This window comes from Oreochromis aureus, linkage group 1 (genome assembly GCF_013358895.1).
Source record: "Oreochromis aureus strain Israel breed Guangdong linkage group 1, ZZ_aureus, whole genome shotgun sequence".
Classification (NCBI taxonomy): Eukaryota; Metazoa; Chordata; class Actinopteri; order Cichliformes; family Cichlidae; genus Oreochromis; species Oreochromis aureus.
Window position 1 is genome coordinate 27,871,757 of NC_052942.1, and position 14,604 is coordinate 27,886,360.

The window sequence follows — 14,604 nt, forward strand, 5'->3', positions numbered from 1 at the left end:
GTAATCAATAACATTAGACAAGGATCTGTTTAAATGCCATTCTGTTTTCACTTCCGTTCTTAAAATTGCCTCCATCTTTTAGCAAACTGTTCCATGTTTTCAGTTAAACAGGTTAAAGTGTACAGCAGCCTTCCTGTCACACAGCCCCGACTGCACTCATGTCACCGTGTAACTCGACACAGCATTGTGTTGTTCTGAGTGAGGGAGCTGATCACTCGGTCTGCCCGTGTCCTGTGCCGATACTCGCCTGCTGCACCATGAGGGCTAAAGTCTCAGACATGCACAGTAAGGACTGTGTCAAAGTGGCTGTCAGAGTCCGACCATTCAACAAGGTCAGTGTGCTGATGTTTTCTATAATAACCACTATTTATTTTTCTTTTGTAAGCCTTTGTCTGCGGTCTGCTTTTCAAATACTCATATATTGTATTCTTAAGGTGTGACCCACACTGATATACTGCATACTTTATATACCCTGATAAATCCTGTTGCTTCTTTTAACATGTACAACAGTAAATAGTACATTAAATCCACAGGGCTAGTGATTTCAGTCTGAGCAGACAGATGCAGCGTAATTTAATAAATAAAATCAAAAAGAAAAAGATGCTCTGTGGATTTGGAGAATGTAATAAAGTGATCAGTTCAGTGATCAGGAGTGATCAGTTTTCATAAGATGTCTCTTCCTTATCTATATATGCACTGACCCTTGTCCCCCAGTAGGACTGTACCGAGTCTGGTGAAAACTGTTTCAAAAAATTCAAATTGTGTCTTATTGTGTCGCCTACCTTCCCTTCCACTTACCCTCACATTTTCCTTGAAATCTAAAATAAATGCTTTTATAAACCATTTGCTCTCCCTGCTCTTTTTAGTCTCTCTCTATCATTTCATCTTCTTTCATTTTCTCCCTTCACTCAGAGAGAGAGGGATGCGGGCAGTCGCTGTATCATCTCCATGGTTTCGAGCTCCATCACCATCCAGGACCCACGGGATTCCCAGAACCGACGGTCTTTCTGTTTCGATTATGCCTATTGGTCCCACAGCGGTTTCACAAGAGACCACAGGGGTGTCTATGTGCCTGAAGAGCCGGGAGGGAGATACGCTGACCAGGTCAGGTCATAAATGAGCTGGGAGTGTGTTGTGCAAGACAAAATCTAGATGGTTTGGGCAGAATAAATCTGAATGGATATGAAGTGAGTTATAAGATTAATAAGAATTAATTTACATCTCATGAGATATCATCCATTCCCAGGACAGCGTGTTCCAAGATTTGGGTGAAGGAATATTGGAAAATGCGCTGCAGGTAGCACTCAGTCTTTATTTGATACTCTCTATCTCATGTTATCAACTCTTAATAATAAATGTTCTAAAATTACATGCGCAGGGTTATAATGCCACATTGTTAGCCTACGGTCAGACCGGCTCGGGGAAGAGTTACTCGATGATGGGTTATGGGCCTAACAAAGGCCTAATTCCTAAACTCTGCGACCGGTTGTTTCAAGCCATCAGAGAAAACCAGGAGAACAGACAATGTCAGGTGAAAGAAAAACACAAGATGATGCAGAATGCTACGAATGATTAAGTGTGTAAATGATTTAAAATGTGTTTTTTCCCTTATGTCCCTGCAGGTCTTTTTCAGTATGTTGGAAATCTATAATGAGCAGGTGGTATTTGGAGCAAATCCGTTTATCTGGATATGATACATGCTACGATGCCATTATGTTTCCTGACTCTTGCTTTTCCTCCCCTCTCTGTCCAGGTGGTTGACTTGCTGTCTCGGGCGTCTCGGACTCCGGGCGGGCTCAGAGTCCGAGAGGAGCAGCAACGAGGATTCTATGTGGAGGGTCTCCGCACAGTCCCCTGCGAGACTGCAGCTCAGGTAGAGAGATGAATGGAAAAAGGATACAAACCAAACAACTGCACTAGCCAAGGGCTAAGGCAGTCATGTGCAGTTAATATTAGAATCTTTAGGGAAATAAATGCTTTGTGATCTTCTTCAAAGAGAGCATCATGAAGCAGTCCAGCATGAATCTGTTGGACTCGTCTGGCAGTGAGCATCAGCATTCATCAGAGTCAGAAAGTAACAGAGTTAAAGAGGATACGGCAATCAGTCTGAGCCCCACCACACTGGGCATACAAAGGGACATGCTGCTGTTTAATCTAAAAACAAAAAAATATGATTTTTTTCAGAAAAATGTGTTTGCAGGTGGAGCAGTTGATGGAGCAGGGGACGAGGACTCGAACCACTGCTGCTACCCACATGAACGCCAACAGCAGCCGCTCGCACATGCTCATTATCCTCCAGCTCAAACAGGTAAAGAGGTTCTGTGCACACTTTTCCAATTTGTTAACATAATTAATACAAGAACAAACATATGTTGTATAAATCTACATTTATATAAGTGACCGTAACTCCCTGTCAGATCTTCTCTAAAGAGAGCATCACGAAGCAGTCCAACATCAACCTGGTGGACCTGGCTGGCAGTGAGCGGCAGCGTTCATCGGGGTCAGAAGCTGATAGGCTCAAAGAGGGCACGGCAATCAACCTGAGCCTCACCACCCTGGGCAATGTCATCAGGTGACCTGCTGTTTGATTTGATTTACTTTGCATTTACTTTAGTTTTTAGTATTTTTGACACTCTTCCCTCATCTCTCCTCCAGCTCCCTGGCTGATGTTGCGGTGGGGAAGAAGGTCGTCCATATTCCTTACAGAGACTCGGCCCTCACAAAGTTGCTGCAGTCTGCACTGGGAGGCAACAGTCGCACTGTTATGGTAACGGACACTCATTTGATACGAGGTTGAGTCTTTGCAAGATGCTTTTAAAGTAAATTGAATATATTTGTTTTTAAGATTGCCACATTGAGCCCTGCTGATATCTGCTATGAGGAGTCTCTCTCCACGCTGCGCTACGCTGAGAGGTACAAGAAGCACTGTAAAGTCTTCTGGATATTTCCCTTCTGCTCTATAAGTAACATATTTAATATAAATTTTATACTTTTATACTCTCCTTTATGTCGTTCCACACCTCACTTCTTGTCCCTCCACCTTTTCCACTTCTTCAGGGCAAAGCGTATCCAGAACCGTGCAGTGGTGAACGAGAGCCCCACCGAGCGCCTCGTTAAAGAACTAAAGGCAGAGAACGCCAGACTGTTGCAGCGTCTGAGCCGTCTGGGCCAGGAGGGACGCAGGGCGAATGACGAAACCAGTAAGAATCAGTGTTTGAATGCAGCAGAATGGGATTCAGCCGGCAAGACCTGTTGACAGGTCGTCTCGTATCTTTGTGTGTTCAGAGGAGCTCCGTCAGCTGCTGACCCACAATGAGCTTCAGATCAGAGCCATTCAGACTCTATGGGAGCAGCACGTGCAGGAGGCCCTGAAAGACTGGGAGCAACAGTATGCTAACATCACACAGGTGCATGCATACATGCATACCCAAAACACACAAGCAAAGGTTGCAAATGGAGGTTTTGTATGTAGTGTCTTTAAATGGATGTTTCTCGTTTCCCTCGTCCTCACTGGCAGGAGAGGAGGATGATGCAGATGCATCCCTACATCCTGAACATCAACGAGGATGCTCAGCTGTCGGGGGTGGTGAAGCTTTTCATCCAGGAGGGTTAGTTCATCTGAATCTCTCTGTCTCTGTACCACGAGGTGTATGGTTCTCTCCCTGATAGAGGAAGCTACTAAAGGTGGACAATACCAGATAGTTAAATAGCTTAAACAGCTTAATGTAACAAACATGTTCTGCTGATTTTAACATGTTTGGTGAAATGATTATCTTTTTATCTTCAGGGGAATGGGACATCGGACTGTGTGACTCCTCCCCACGGTCCATTTGTATCAAGGGTCTAGGGTGAGTTTGCCATCATTGCAAAGAATAAGAAAGTTGTCTTTCTTCTGTATGCATATACACTGATGGGGTCTAAATATTCTTTACATCAGTTTTCTGTCTTACATAAAATTGTTTGTGAGGGGCAGCCAATCAAAAGCTGTTAAAGGGTGGGTATCCATAAAATGAGAGGAGATCCAGTAATAACATAACTAAGGATTATCTTGATGTGTGAATCATGCAAACCTACTGCAGCAGAGTCCAATACTAAAAATATACGGAGCTGGGAAGGAGTCGGATGAGTCCCCTTTTTTGTTTTTATGTGCGTTAGGATCCAGGAACGTCATGCTGTGTTCAGGAATGAACAGCGCAGGGTAACGCTGACCCCGATGGCAGGAACAAAGGTTATTGTAAATGGCAATCCTGTTTCTCAGACAACAGAGCTGCAGCACCTGGTGGGTATTGACTCAAACCTCAATTATATGATGTGGTTGTGTGACATGCTGTTAAAGTATACACTATATATATATATATATTTTTTTTTTATCAGGATCGCCTCATTCTGGGTTCCAACTGTACCTACCTGTTCATTGGTTATCCATCAGAGAGATGCGGGGATGACTGGAGTCGCTATGATTACGATTACTTCCAGTCTGAACTGGCTGCAGCTGAGGGCATCCACCTGGGTGAGCGGGAGCGTGATTAACTCCACATGAAGGGCTCTTATTTTTTGAAGGAAACTCACTGAACTCATTATATTATTCATCTGCATGTGTTTAGGTGAGTCCAGTGCTGGATTGAGTCAGACAGAGCCCAGTCTGCTAGCTGTCTTCTATGATTACATCAAATTGATGCCCATGGTGGCTGAGGCCAACCAGATGAGCCAGGAATTGAGCAAGGTAACGAACGGCCTCAGGGTGAAGAATTCTGCAGTTAACGTGTTCCTAGAAAGCAAATATCTTTGGTTTCCTGTGCGTCATCAGATTCTGGCCATGTGTTGCATTGTGTTTGCAGGGTGTGGAGTTCAAGCTGGAGATAAAAAATCTGGCACTGTCAGATTCAAAAGGCCACGATCTAGAGAAAGACATTGTTGTCCGAGTCACCTCCAAAGGAACCAAGCAGGTTGGTCTGTCCCTGTACGGGGTGTTTTGTCACTTGTGTAAACTGGAGCGTCACTTTGAAAGATTACAATCTTTGCATGGACTCTGCAGGTCTGGATGTGGTCCAAAGCCAAGTTTATTAACCGCAAGTTTCTGATGGAAGAGGTTTACCAGCAGCATTTGGCAGAGCAGAGCGGAGACAATGTATGTTAGCTGAAAGAGCAATGCTGATGTTTGTCTGCTTGTATTTACCTTTACATCTCTGCAGATGTTTAAGCTAAACTAAGCATCTGCATATATATATATATATATATATATGTGTGTGTGTGTGTGTGTGTGTGTGTACACACACACACACACACACACACACATATATATATATATGTGTGTGTGTGTGTGTGTGGTGCACACACACACACACACACACACACACACACACACACACACTGTGTGTGTGTGTATGTATATATATATATATATATATATATATATATATATATATATATATATATATATATATATATATATATATATATATATATATATATATATATATATATATACATATATGTGTGTGTGTGTGTGTGTGTGTGTGTGTATATGTATATATAGATATAAAAGCTATATTAACATCACGTATTGTTAGGATGGTCAGCACTTCCTAAAGCATAAACCTTTCCGGACCAGTAACGCTATTTTTAAGACTTTTATTTTTTTAGGAAGTAGCCGGGCTGTCAACAGTAACATTACCCAGAGATAAAGACCCATTCTGGGATCCAATTGAGCCTCTTCTCCTGGGCACTGCCCACCTTTGGCTCCAATCTTTGGCCTTCCGCATTCCTCTGGAAGAGCAGCTAGAGGTACAAACTGATATACTGCATACACACTGGCACCTTCATCTAAAAGTATTTTCAGATGACAGTTAAATAAAGTCAGTGGGTGATGATCCCGGTCTGCAGGTGTTGGGGTCAGAGGGCACAGAGGAAGGCATTCTACAAACACAGCTGGTCCCCTGCTCTTCAACTGGACTGTATGTCACACATGCACAGACACACAAACCTTCAGGACACAGGTATATCAGTAACTAGACGTTTGCACTTTCCAGCCCTCTGGGTGAGGATGACATCCTGATTGACCCATCAGAGATACTGGGTAGACGACTAGACTTCCAGCTGGTCCTGGATCAGTGTTGTGGCTTACGCTGGATCAGAGAGGCCCGCAATCGAGGGGTTCAAATTGGGTAAGGCACATGTGGCTCGGTGTAGAGTACACTGCATTAAATCCTATTGAACTTGGAGATGAAGACGTGGTACATATTTATTGGCACATAGAGGAAGCTGTTAATAATTTTAGCTTTTGAAAAGGTACTGTGGACTCAAGCGTGAAGTCTCCTGTCATGTCGTCTTCTAAAGAAGAGAGTGGTGAGATGCTTTCTTCTCTCCGACATTACTTAATCTCCCTACTCTGTTAGTTTCAGGTTATTTGACTGCAGCCAGCCTCTGTACACTCCAGCTGTTTGGCACAACGTGAATCCTCTGCTGGATCACAGAGTCCACTTTGCCTCCCTCCACACCTCCCAGCGTCTGCTAGACTACCTGCAGAGCAGCGCTGTGGTGCTGGAGCTCTGGGGCCTTCAAGGTGAGGATGAACATTTTTTTACGGTATTTTGCCTGAGGTAAGTAAACTCAGTGATAGCTATTACAACAAGAGATGCTTAATATTTTTTAACGAACCGACTGGTAAACATTTAAACTGGATTTTAATTTCATCGTGTGTACATTATACATCACATTATTTAATTTCTCATGCAGATTTAAGAAAAGCCACAGCTGAAATAGAAAGTTTCTTTCAAAATTGCTGCTCAGTGCTTGTTTTCTATCCCAGAGGGCTGCACTCACTTGAAGTGTTCACTGGAAGGTGTGCGGATGACTACAGATAGCATCGTCATCATCGATGAATCGAGTCCAACAGAAAACACAGTGAGTTAGACGTTTAGGAGTAATTGTTTACTTTGACATGAGTTATTTATTGTCTTATTTATTCAGTGTGTGTGTGTTTTATCGCAGCCTGTGGACTCCTCAGACCTCAGTTGTTCAGTAAGAGCTCTTCAGCAGGACTTAGATGAATTAAAGAGTGTTAATGAATCACTGAGGAAAGAGAATCACAGTCTGAGGGAACAACTCAACACAGCCAGAAATGGTAACTAAAACATACACGAGTTTGTGTTTCTATTCCAAAGAACTGAAAAAATTACCACGCATATCACGTTGGAAGCTTTTGACTTGCTCTTTCAGAAACACACACACACACATTTCTCTCTTCTGGTTTTAGGTGGCGAGGCTGCGCGTAGTCGCTCGGTGCGTCCCAGCTGTGATGCAGAGTTTGCCCGCGCTCTGAAGGTTTTCTATCACAACATGACTTCAGTAAGAGGTCAGCTGCAGCGCCTGCGCAGACACAGGCCCAGCGTACGTATTCACGTGTTATCTTCTGTCTTAGCGTGAGTTAGTGTTACTACAGTGAGGACATGCTTAAAATCTTAAAAGAATTATTGACTTTAAACGTAAGGAATATGGTTCAGAGAATGGGCGCTGATGTTATAGCAATTTACAAAATCTTTTGATAAATTACACTTGAACAGCTTGAATCCTGCCCATGGGTAAAACATTCCTGTTTGCACATCATGCAGGATGTTAATGTGCGTGCTTTCCAGGAGGAGTCAGACCTGCTGGGGCTCAGACTGTTTGTGGATGAGCAGAGTCGTTTGCTGAGAGACTTCTCGGAGCAGCTGGAACAGAGCGTCTCCACACTCAAACAAGATGTGGCCGCCATCGTCCGCCGGAAACGAGAACGATCAGGAATCTGGTCTTGACCAGGGTTTTTATTTTTTTAGGAAAGTCAACATTTATGTTGACACTTTAATTTCACATTCTGCAGATATTCCAGTTGAGGAGGGTATGAAATAAGCAGATCAGGTTCTTACAAACTAAATTCTTTGTTTGGGGAAATAAACATGACGGGGATCTGTTATGATGCTCCTCATTTTCTGTCATATACACTTTTCAAATGGTACATGCTTGTGTTAAAGCTGGAAAAACCATTAAGATAATGAGGTGCCTGAGAGCCAAAACCTCAGAGTTCATTTTTTTCGACTCTTAGCTCTGTAGGATGTCACCGAGAGCAGATATCCCTAATATCTAATATCTGAGGCACAGCAGCTCCACTCACTTGTTTTAACAGTCAAATTAACTGAGGGGCTGCAAATGCTCAGTAAAGGGGCTGTATTCACCATATTTTCTGTAATATTTCCTTCTTACTTTTTGTCTGTAAAGTGTAGTTTATTCCGGTGGCATCAACTTATCTCCAGATATTTTAGTTCGCTTGGGTAACAACAATGTATATGCAAGTCTACTATTAAGAGAGTAACTACAAGTGAAGTCTATTTAAAAAAAAAAGTTTATTAGACTGCATGTAAAAGACATCGTTACAGTTCCATACTGCAAATAAATTAAAAGGCAAAGACAGCTCAAGTTTCAAAATTCACAAAATTCTTACACATTTTTTTTAAGCATCATGAAAAATCCGTTGTGTTTTCAAGCTAATGTAGTTCACTTTGAAGCTGTATCACAGGAGGACATCAGAAATCTTCCTCGTGTCTCACTGTGGGAGATTACTGTTAACGTAAGTGAACAAGAAAAGATGTCAAACAGCAGAGCGAGATCGTGTCTCCTTATGTTGAGTTTATGACATATTTACGACAGCGTCTCACTGTAACGTCTAATTTAGGGGTAAAAAGCACAACGGTTGATGTTTGTAAGCAGTCATGACTTCTAAGAGTACAGACAGTTGCTGTAGGTCCAAAAAAAGATTAGCGTGGGCACATTTACAGGAGGAGAGGCAGATGTGAGGCAGATTAGTCATCACACAGTACAGAATAAAAAAAAAATAATAATAATAATAATAAAAAAAAAATCTATGTACAAGAAATATGCAGGCAGACAAGCTGACAGCACGTAGCTGCTCATGAGAAATTTAAAAAAAAGACAGACAGAGAGGAGAGGAGCGAGGCAACGGTGAGAGGCAGAGGATAAGCCTGGCTTCAACCGAAGAGGTAGACTGTGGGATGGAGAGACAGTTACAGATATTCTACTGCGAGGAGAGTTGAGATTCTTCACAAATAAGCACCACAATTTTTTTTTTTTTTTTTTATCAGAACTGATCATGTTAGGTTTAAGATCAATATCTTTCTTTCCAGAACAGCACCCAGTAGCATGAATGTACAAGTACAGAGAAAGCTGAGGGTCCAGGTGAGGTAGGTTAATCAGGTTTCTAGGATTAGGGAAGAAACGGAGCTGCATGAACATGAAACAATATTCATTTCCTTTTGCTCAAAGAGCAGAAAATAAATGTCAGAGAACATGAAGCACAATTACTGAACATTTCTTTTTCTAATGTTGGACTGTCAGTTGTCTGCACCTCTTTGGGCAAGTTTGAGCCTGAGGAACGGGACTACAGATGATCACAGAGCATTTACAGGAGAAGTTTTGGTGTTTATAGTACATTGGTGATTATTACATAAGGAAAAAAAAGAGCACTTCCTTCCTAAAGGAAACCCATGTGAAGCACTGCTATCCGTTTCCATTTTAAATTACAGTCCTATCTGTGCAGCCATGGGGTTTGAATACACTGATTTTGTTCTCACCTAACATCTATCAGCTTTCTTTTTCAGAGGGTAAAAACACGGGGTTGTGTGTTAATCAGATTGTAAAGCCACAGGAGGCATATTTTAGATTTTTACCTGCTATCTTGTTTATTCTTATAAAACACTGAGCATGCATTTGATGTGTAAAATATTATCTTGCTTGCTTCCAAAGTTGCCTTATCGCTTCTTTGCCAGGCTCAAGCCTCAGTGCAGACAATTCACAAGACTGTATAAAAGATGGACGTGGCTTCCAGTTGTGAACGCCTTAAACCTGCATTCTGTTTTATGGTCACCAGGGGGCGATAGCTGTGGTTGTTTCAGCCACTCATTTGAGATCACGCTGAATAAAAATAACTTGTGATATAATAATAATGATAGCTTGTGATTGACAGGATGTTAGCCAATGAGTGTGTAGTTTCACAGTCAAACCAGCTTTCTTCCATCACATCCAGTTTCAAAACATCGAGATGGCTCATCGAAGCTTCAAGATGGGACTTTACAAACTAGTACATGGTAGCTATGTCCACCTTTTATATTGTATATGTCAGTACTAAAATACTTTTTTGGCTGACTTGAAATAAATATCTGTGCATGTAAATAAGAGCACAGATGATCCATTACAGCCATGGCCATACTTTATCACTCTGAAACAACCCTTTTACATTCATGGTTGGAAAACGTTTCCTCTTTCAGCTCCCTCCTTCAAGCTCAAGGGGAGAATTAAAATTTAAAAACACATGACTAATGATGTCTCCATTTCCCACTTTCTCACTCACTCACACTCACACACACACACACACACACACACACACACACACACACACACACACACACACACACACACACAATGAAGCTTTCAGCAGCAGAAGACAAACTTCACAGTATAAAAATAACTCAATAAACCACAGAGAGGTCCATGATTTCACATTAGGCCCATTTTTTTTTTCCATTTTCTGAAGCCACGCAAAGACAAACGTCACTCATTAAGAGCTGCAATCCAGAGCAGTAGAGTCGGCAGTGTTCACGTATTTAACATTATATTCATATAGGTCCTAGAAGATGATCACCAATATATGGATGATGCCACTATCAACCAGACTGAGATACACCTTTGTCAATGTCTGTTTGTTTCCATTGCTAGCTTTCCCTGAATAATGTCTCGAGTGTCACCAAAAGATCTGAGGACGGGGATTTATTCCTGTTAGCTCAGCCTGTTGCATCAAGCAGACCAGGTGTAAACTCAAAATAATTCAGTGAGCAAACTGGTCCACCTTACAGCAAAACTCCATCAAAATTTAGAGGAGTCGTGGTTACTGCTCACAAACAACCACAGATTACCAACACAGCACTCAGAGACACATTCCCCATCCTCAAAAAAGAAAACACAAACAGACTGCTGTGTATCTGCTGAGTTCACGTCTCCATCCTTTCACTGATCCAGTGTCTCAGGCGCTGGTGCCTTCGTTCTCAGCCGCTCGGCCGTCGCTCGCCGTCGTTCCATGTGTGATGAGGGTAGGTGGCGCCTCAGACACGTCTCGCTGGCTGCTGTGCCTCGAGTGGCTGTCTATCTGATGGAGGCTGCTGTGAGTGGAGAGCGGATGGTCGAGACGTGGATTGCTGCCATGGAAACTGCGGTCCTCTGTACCTCGGTAAACCATGGTATCGCTCCTAAGAGGAGAAGCAATGAAAGAAAAGCTGAGCTTCGATTGATTCACATCGTCTGCGAGAAAGCGAGAGTATCGTGGATTTCCTGGTCTACCTGTCATCTCGAGTGCGGCGCAGGCTGCCGTGGTAGCTGGCCTTGCTGTGGACGCTGCTGGCCTTACTCCTGGTGGAGGAGGGGTGCCCGTGGTGAGTTCTAACTGGTTCATCTAGGTCGTCTAGAACAGCTAAGTGGGTGGAGGAGGCGTGTGTGGAAGTACCCTACAGAAGGAGAGATCAAACACATGTAGAGCTGAAACCACTGAGATTAAAGATTTATTTTAACACCTGACACCTTTGCACAACGTGTAAATATTCAAATCTAACAGGCTACATCTTGCTCTGTGTACATTACTCCAGCATAAGAATTCATATCTTTTGGATCTTGACTCAAATCTAATGACAAGATTATGCCTCAGGTTATTACTTTTATTATTATGATAGACACCTAGCCAGGTTCACAGGGGTTGAAAAGCTTCATTGATGATGCGGCTAAATATCATCAATGAAGAAATACGTACATGAAAACACAAGTCTGATTAAACCTTTATCAAAGCTTCTAGATGCTGACAAAAGAGACTGCAACAGGCATACAAGATACAATCTTTCATTTCAGTTTTCTCTTCCTTTCATCAGTTTCAAATGAGCTCAGAGCCGTAACCTGTGGACATTCATGTTTGAACTTTACTCCCATGGCACTTATAAATAATTCCTTCCTGCTTTTTTTTTTTAATCACTGTTGTCTTTGCAGTCCTACCTGAGTGGATGTCCCTCTGGACTTCCTAACGATGGGGGTGTTGGGCTCACGCAGCAGAGACTGAGCAAAGTCCGGCTGCTCTTGCAGCACCTGGCGAGACTCATTCACCCCACTGCTGCAGACAGAAAAAGGTGAAGGAGGTCAGAGGTGGGAAGTTTTTACAGAGGGGACAAGTCGCAGATAAAATTGGAACCAAGAGACAGATTGGGGGGGAAGGAGTAGGAAGACATTTAGGATTCAAGAAGAAATACGGGAAAGAGACAAGAAAACAGTTGATAAGGACAGCATAGGGAAGATTAATGATTAATGTGCTGTTGTATAGCAACGTGTCACCACAAAGGTAAATACAGTAGAGATACTAAACCCCTGAACAACTGAGAGGGAAGGAAAATTGCACGTGAAACAAAGTACAAGATACTTCTTAGTGCATAATTAGTTGTGATAAACACAATTTAGTTCTCTTGAACATTAAAAGACACACAGTCTCTTCTTACTCTTTGCGCCTGCGTCCATGTAGGAAACTGGCCCACTCAAAACAGGTCTTCTTACTGCCCACCCAGAAAACAGAGGGGATCCCCACCACGAGCATCATCAGATATTTAATTAGGAACAAAACCATGGCCGGCCTGCTGGTCTCCTCAACCTGAAAATAAAATAAAATGCACATGTTAATGACCCAATCATCTAATCAGCACAGCATGGAATTTTTAAAAACACTGAGTTAAGTGAAGCAGAAGAGAGAGAGGAAGAGAGCAAAGGCTTTGATTCTAATGTAGGCAGACTAATTGTGCAGTAGAATATTTCCTCGACAACTAAACATGAAAGATATGCTAAAAGCTTTGGATCCACCAACATTAACAAACTAAAATCCTCAAACATAATCTAGACAAACCCAGCTGTTTGATGGATCTCCCAGCAGAGGGCAGAGATTTACAGCAGTTCTTGGTCCCCTTTTTATTGAATATAAATCCCAGATTTTTAAGAAATACAACAAACAGAACGCAGGTTCAAGAAGTGCGTGTTTTATTTCTGTGTGGTTCACTCCCAAATTATGGTTTCATCTGTCCGATAAAACTTCACTCTGGGAAACCATCAAACTCACTGTGAGAATTGTATTAAAAGGTTTTTGTGGAAAACCATTATTTTGTACTTTAGGTGGCCTTTAAGATATCAAATTCTTTAAATTTTCCTTTTAAATTAAGGTAAAAATCTTCCTAAAGATGCTATTAAAGCAATTGAGCAGCTGAGCCTTTTAGTGAGATAAGAGGTTTCTTGTTTTTGAAATCTGGGCCCAGAAGAATTTGCATTTATTAATTAGCTTAAGTCTCTGTCACCCATGCTGAGATGAAATGTGTCTTATTTAGATCATCAGATAAAACGAGAAGCCCTGGGTCTTCAGTAAATTACCACCCGTGAACACACACAAAGAAAGAAACTCAAATGAACTTTAACACCACAAAAGAATCTTCAATTATCCAAGAACAAGCAACTGCGCCCTCTCTCATACACAGAAAACCCCCGGGCAAAGATCACATAACACACAGCAATATTGAAATTCCAGAGCTGAAATAGAACGTAAAGGGGATCTTCATGATCTTCACAAACACACACACACACACACACACACACACATAGTGACAAGTGATGGAAACAATGACAAAGCCTTATTAAGTAAAGGTGTATGTGTGTGTGTGCACGCATCCAACTGACTGACACACAGGGAGGGATGGAGTATGTTTGCGTCTGCACTGTGCACAATTATCTGGTTAATAATTTAGCACCAGACTATATGAAACACTGCATTCCCACCCATCTTCATAAACAGGACAAAGCCCTTATGGAGGACTGGCAGCAGACCGTGACTAAGCAGCCCAGGGAGCAGAGGAGCTGAAAGATGCAAGCATGAGAAAATCAACTGAAACACAAAGAGAAAAGGAAACGGAGCAAAACAAAGATGGGAGAGTTTTTTTTTTTTTGTGGAATTGGTCTTGAGAGCTATATTAGCTGAGCTAATGATGCATGCCCCACTCTGCTCCCCTCCTTCACAAATACCTACTCACTCAGCCGCACACACAACTAAGTGCCAGCTCTTACCCACTCTCAACCAAGCACTCAGCATCTTTGGCCAAATCCCAGCTCCCACCCTTGGCCCTTAGGTATCCCATGTCTTTGGGAAATTGAAGGATAGTGGTCATCTAGCCCCCCAAACAGAGCGTGGAGGACCACCTTGCCCTAAGCTGCAGTGAAAAATGAAGGGGTAGAGCCAAGGGGAGAATTGAGATTGGCCCTTTGATCATGAAATAATCCATCTATCCATTCATTTTCTTAACAGCTTAACTTAGAGGGGCTGGAGCCTATCCCAGCAGTCGTCGGACAAGAGGCAGGGTACATTTTGGACAGGTCGCTAACACAGAGAGACAGGTGACAACACGGTCTCACATCCACACCTACGGCCAGTTTAGGATCACCAGTTAATGTGACGTGTGTCTCTTTGGAATGTGGGAGAAGCCCATGCAGGGAGAA

General features: G+C 42.4%; 2 protein-coding genes across 3 annotated transcripts in view; one reads left to right on the top strand and one right to left on the bottom strand.

Moving 5' to 3' along the window:
* Positions 1-257: 257 nt before the first annotated feature.
* Positions 258-8,056, top strand: kif28 (kinesin family member 28). Its single transcript, XM_039614133.1, has 27 exons — positions 258-332; positions 913-1,104; positions 1,247-1,297; positions 1,379-1,531; positions 1,623-1,658; positions 1,754-1,873; positions 2,201-2,308; positions 2,418-2,572; positions 2,656-2,767; positions 2,846-2,913; positions 3,058-3,210; positions 3,329-3,407; positions 3,518-3,608; positions 3,788-3,848; positions 4,156-4,279; positions 4,375-4,510; positions 4,605-4,723; positions 4,839-4,946; positions 5,036-5,128; positions 5,644-5,784; positions 5,884-5,954; positions 6,030-6,164; positions 6,396-6,562; positions 6,809-6,903; positions 6,991-7,123; positions 7,256-7,389; positions 7,611-8,056. Exons 1-27 carry the CDS (start codon positions 258-260, stop codon positions 7,791-7,793), a joined length of 3,093 nt encoding a protein of 1,030 aa, XP_039470067.1. The 3' UTR covers positions 7,794-8,056.
* A 2,487-nt stretch (positions 8,057-10,543) lies between these two features.
* Positions 10,544-14,604, bottom strand: part of LOC116313265 (frizzled-3-like) — a 29,881-nt gene continuing 25,820 nt past the window's right edge. Inside the window, exons 8-11 of one of the 2 annotated variants that reach the window (XM_031730887.2) lie at positions 12,576-12,724; positions 12,082-12,193; positions 11,383-11,546; positions 10,544-11,291 (exon numbers count right to left, since the gene is read on the bottom strand). In XM_031730887.2, the coding sequence (XP_031586747.1) occupies positions 11,069-11,291; positions 11,383-11,546; positions 12,082-12,193; positions 12,576-12,724 (648 nt within the window). In that variant the 3' untranslated portion in view covers positions 10,544-11,068. Of the gene's footprint in view, positions 11,292-11,382; positions 11,547-12,081; positions 12,197-12,575; positions 12,725-14,604 lie in introns of both variants that reach the window. The other variant, XM_031730886.2, reaches the window with a different exon arrangement.